Source organism: Macaca fascicularis, chromosome 2, assembly GCF_037993035.2.
Source record: "Macaca fascicularis isolate 582-1 chromosome 2, T2T-MFA8v1.1".
Classification (NCBI taxonomy): Eukaryota; Metazoa; Chordata; class Mammalia; order Primates; family Cercopithecidae; genus Macaca; species Macaca fascicularis.
In genome coordinates, this window is record NC_088376.1 from 184,546,863 (window position 1) to 184,551,298 (window position 4,436).

Here is a 4,436-nt window from a genome sequence, read left to right on the forward strand (position 1 = left end):
TGTGCTCAGTACCATGATACCAGCAAGGACCTATACACTTATATGCAACGAAGGAAGAGTGTAGGTAGTGTTGGGTAAATCCTAAATTGATGGAATTTAATTTGAAACAAACAAGATCTTCACATGTCCGAGTATAACTGGAATGAACTAGGTTAGATTTTCTTGGAGGTTACAAAGAAAAACTAGGTGGTTACATTTTTGTGTTGATGAGTTAGGGAATTGGAAATACATCTGCTCTCCTATTACTTTTTCTGTACAGACTCAGCATATTGATTTTTCCTGTGATGCCAGCGTCTGGTGGCTGGTTAGCCTGGAGCACTTGACAATTGCTTTCTGGGAAGTTAGGCAGGTCCTCAGAGCAAGAGGTGGAAGGGAGATTTTTTTCTATTATGTGACATAGGTCCTTCTTAATTCAGAAGTTAGTAATAAAAATTGTGGCAATATTCCATTATTTAAGAAGATGGAAAAACTGGCATTTTTTGTAACTGATATGACCCAACACCCAGAACCATGCCTACCTATAGCAGGATTTCAATAAGTATATGTTGAGTGAATAATTGGAAAGTAATTTTTAAAATGATATTACATTAAAGTCATTACTCTACCCACAAACCCAACTTCAGGTTTTGCAATAGTGAAAAGAAAAAAAAATTAGATAAGCTCTACCTACTGTTTAACAATGCTATATTTTACATTTCTATATATAATATACCTAGGGTAGTGTCTCTATGGTTGAAGCTTTTCCTCACCTCTCAGCTAGGAGCACGGAGACATTGCGCCTAACTCACTGACAGAGCAGCTCTTCAAATCCTACATGAGGTTTGAACTGTTTTTCTGGAAGTTTATGTTATGGTATCTTTATGCAGGTAGATGTGAGAGTAGATAGAACTCTCTTAATGTAGCTTATCTTGAAAATTGACATTCTGTGTTTAATATTTAACTCAATAATAATTTAAATTTGGAAATCTGATATTCACTATTATTTGACAGCTTCGTTTTCCCAATACTTCCTTTCTAACTACAGTAATGTCCCCATAATGCTATTAAAATTGATTTCTCAAAATTCGCTTGCCACAATTTTGTTGCTCATGGATGTCAGTGATTTTACTGGTTGACCATCATATGATCTTAAGCACTTTCAGTTTAACCATAATGCTCATGCTCTAAGCTATTAAAATAGTTTATCTAGTTATCAATGCTTAATGGAATGGTCCTTTCAACTTGTAACTTCCAGTTTTGCTGTGTTCTTTTGGATGCTTACCATCCTTGATGCCAACACAGACCAAGAGCTTGACAACATACTGCGCTGTTACTTGAATGAGCTCAAAATTAGAATTTCATTTTTGTTATTTTGAATTTTTACCACAGTTGACTCTTTTGTTTGTATATTCTACCCTTACCTATTGCCACTTAATTTGAAAGTTTTATTATATATTCAAATTTACTTATAATTTGTGCATTTCCTCTGTGTAATTTCATATGGATGTTTTTGCTGCATTTAAATCATTAAGCTATAGTGGATGTCACTTGTTTCCATCTTTCTTGAGATTATTTCTTCATCAGAATTTTTCTTAAGACACTTATTACTTCCCTATTTCTCAGGCTATAAATGAAAGGATTTAGTAAGGGAACTACTATTGTAAATAAAATGGCAGCTGGTATATCTTTATCCCCTTCTTCGAGCAAATTTGGTCTAACGTACATGAAGAAAAGAGACCCATAGAATAATGAAACTGACAAAAAGTGGGATGCACAGGTAGAAAAGGCTTTGGCCCTTCCCTCTTTGGATTTCATTCTGAAAATAGTAAGAAGAATATAGAGATAAGATATTAAGACACTACCTATGGTAAAGACTTGAACTGAACCTGAGAAGATGAATAGAACCAGTTCATTGATATAAGGATCAACACGAGAGAGTCTATACAAGGGAAGAATGTCACAGTAAAAGTGGTTGATGTGATTCGATCCACAGAAAACTAACCTAAATACAAGCCCTACATGAATCATGGAATGCAGGTTTCCAGCTATGAAGGCCCCTGTGGTCATCTGAATGCAGAGTTTCTTGGACATCATGATGTGGTACTGCAGTGGGCTGCATATAGCCACATAGCGGTCATAGGCCATTGCCGCCAGAAGAAAGCAGTCTGCAGTTTCCACAGTGCAGAGAAAATAAAACTGTACTGTACATTCATAGAGGGAAATCCTTTTGTCCTCAGAAAAGAAGTTCTCTAACATTTTGGGGGTAATGGCACAGGCACAGCAAGAATCCACAAGAGCCAGGTTTCCCAGAAAGATGTACATTGGTGTGTGAAGTCGACGGTGGGTAAATATCAGTGCCATCATACCAATATTCCCCACCATGGTGATCAGATAGATGGCAAAGAACACCACAAACAGCAGAGTCTTCAGCTCTGGGTGATCTGTAAACCCCGTGAGGATAAACTCATTTTTCATGGTATGATTTTCTTCAGCCATTCCTGACTTGTCTGAAAAACAATTGCGGAGAAATAAGGCACTAATTTATAATATGCCACAACTATTGAGGTCTCTTTGGCTTAAAGGAAGGAGAGCATCTTCCACAATGCTTCCTCATGTTGCCTGGACTTTGGTGCATGCCCCGTTCATGGGGAGAATGAATTTCGTAAAGAATTACCTCTTTGGCTAGTGATGAAATATATTTTCAGTACCCTTTAAAATCATTTTTAAACCATTTTAATGGTACCTAATAGTAGCTTTTCAGTCCTCTCTGTCCTTCCACCCTCCACCGTCAAGTAGGCCCCAGTGTCTGTAGTTCCATTCTTTCCGTTCATGTGTACTCCGTGTTTAGCTCTCACTTATAAGTGAGAACATGCAATACTTGGTTTTCTGTTCCTCCATTAGTTTGCCTAGGATAATGGCCTCCAGCTCTGTCCATGTTGCTACAAAGGACATGATCTCATTCTTTCTTATGGCTGCACAGTATTCCATGGTGTGTATGTAACACATTTTCTTTATCCAGTCAATTGTTGATGGGCATTTAGGTTGATTCCATGTCTCTGCTATTGTGAATATTTCCAGCACATTTTGAGGAAGAAAAACATCAGATTATCTTCACAAAGATGGCTTTTGAGGTCTTCACAGAAAGATCCAGAGAACAACACTTCTCTATATGGGTTAAGTAAAGCTGATCCATAGTTTAAATATCAGCAATTGGTATCAACGTTCCCAAAAATTTCAATGAATATATATGTACTGATTAACAAGGTTGTTTAAAAGACTATTTTTATATGCCAATGTTAATAGCAGCATTATTCATAATAGCCAAAAAGTGGAAACAACCCAAATGTCCAAGGATGATGAAAAAATAAATGGTGATATATACATACAATGGAACACTATTCAACCCTAAAAAGGGATGAGATTCTGACTTGTTACAACATGGATCAACCTTGGGGACATAATGCTAACTGAAATAAGCTAGTCAAAAGAGGACCAATATTCTATTACTCCATTTACAGGTACCTAGAGTAGTCAAATTTATAGACAGAATATAGAGTGGTGGTTGTCAGTGGGAGGTGGGAACGGGGAGCTATTTCTTATTGGTTACAGAGTTTCAGTTTGGGAAGATAAATAAAGTTCTAGATGAGTAGTGGTGATGACTGTATTAATACAACAATGCAAATGTACTTAATTCTATTGAACTACACTGTTAAATATGGCTAAGATGATAAATTTTTTGTTATGTAATTTCTACCACAATAAAAAATTTAAATGCCTATTTTGAGTTGTATATTCTTAGTAATTTACTATCTCAAATACTACTGGAGTGTACACTTAAACATAACATGCTTTGGAAACAGGCTATTTTTAAGGTATTTGTACCCCTCTGGGGTAGGGAGGAAAAGGGATGTGGGTGGAAGTGGGGAGGAGACAGAGAGATTAGGGGAAATGAGAAAAAATGCCTATACTAGAAACCATCCAGGTTATTTATATACAATTTATGCATACAATGTAAAATTATTCATGTGTGCATGAAATTCAAATGCCATCAAAAATTCAAGAAAAGGGTTAAAAGTTGACAAATTTATTTATATAAGTATATATCAAAAATCATGAATAAAAATCAAGCATCAAACAAAAACTAGGAGACTGGAATAAATAGGATATTGTTTCTCTAGTTGTATTTTAGGAAGGAATCAGTACACATAATCACTAGAAAACAGGTCAATGGCAGGAACAGAAAAATCTGAAGGAAATATAATTTTTTACAAATTAAAAATTTTTAACTTCATTACTAATCAGAGAAACATAATTTGAAATAGCTACAAGGTTATATTTATTTTGTCTATTAAAATGGCAAGATGTTTTAAAAAAGAAATGATCGTATATAGTGGTAGCCAAAATTGGTGCAATTATTGGAAAATAATTTGTAATAAATTAAAGAAACTCTTAAACAT

General features: G+C 35.3%; 1 protein-coding gene across 1 annotated transcript; it reads right to left on the reverse strand.

Annotated features, from left to right (window-relative positions):
- Window positions 1–293: 293 nt before the first annotated feature.
- Window positions 294–4,159, reverse strand: LOC102144433 (olfactory receptor 5K1). The gene has a single exon (XM_074033633.1). The coding sequence runs from the start codon at window positions 2,473–2,475 to the stop codon at window positions 1,549–1,551; it is 927 nt and encodes a 308-aa protein (XP_073889734.1). The 5' UTR covers window positions 2,476–4,159; the 3' UTR covers window positions 294–1,548.
- Window positions 4,160–4,436: the final 277 nt, after the last annotated feature.

What these genes read in the sequence shown, in the direction of transcription:
- LOC102144433 (XM_074033633.1), bottom strand. Translation starts at nt 2,475, where the DNA reads ATGGCTGAAGAAAATCATACCATGAAAAATGAGTTTATCCTCACGGGG.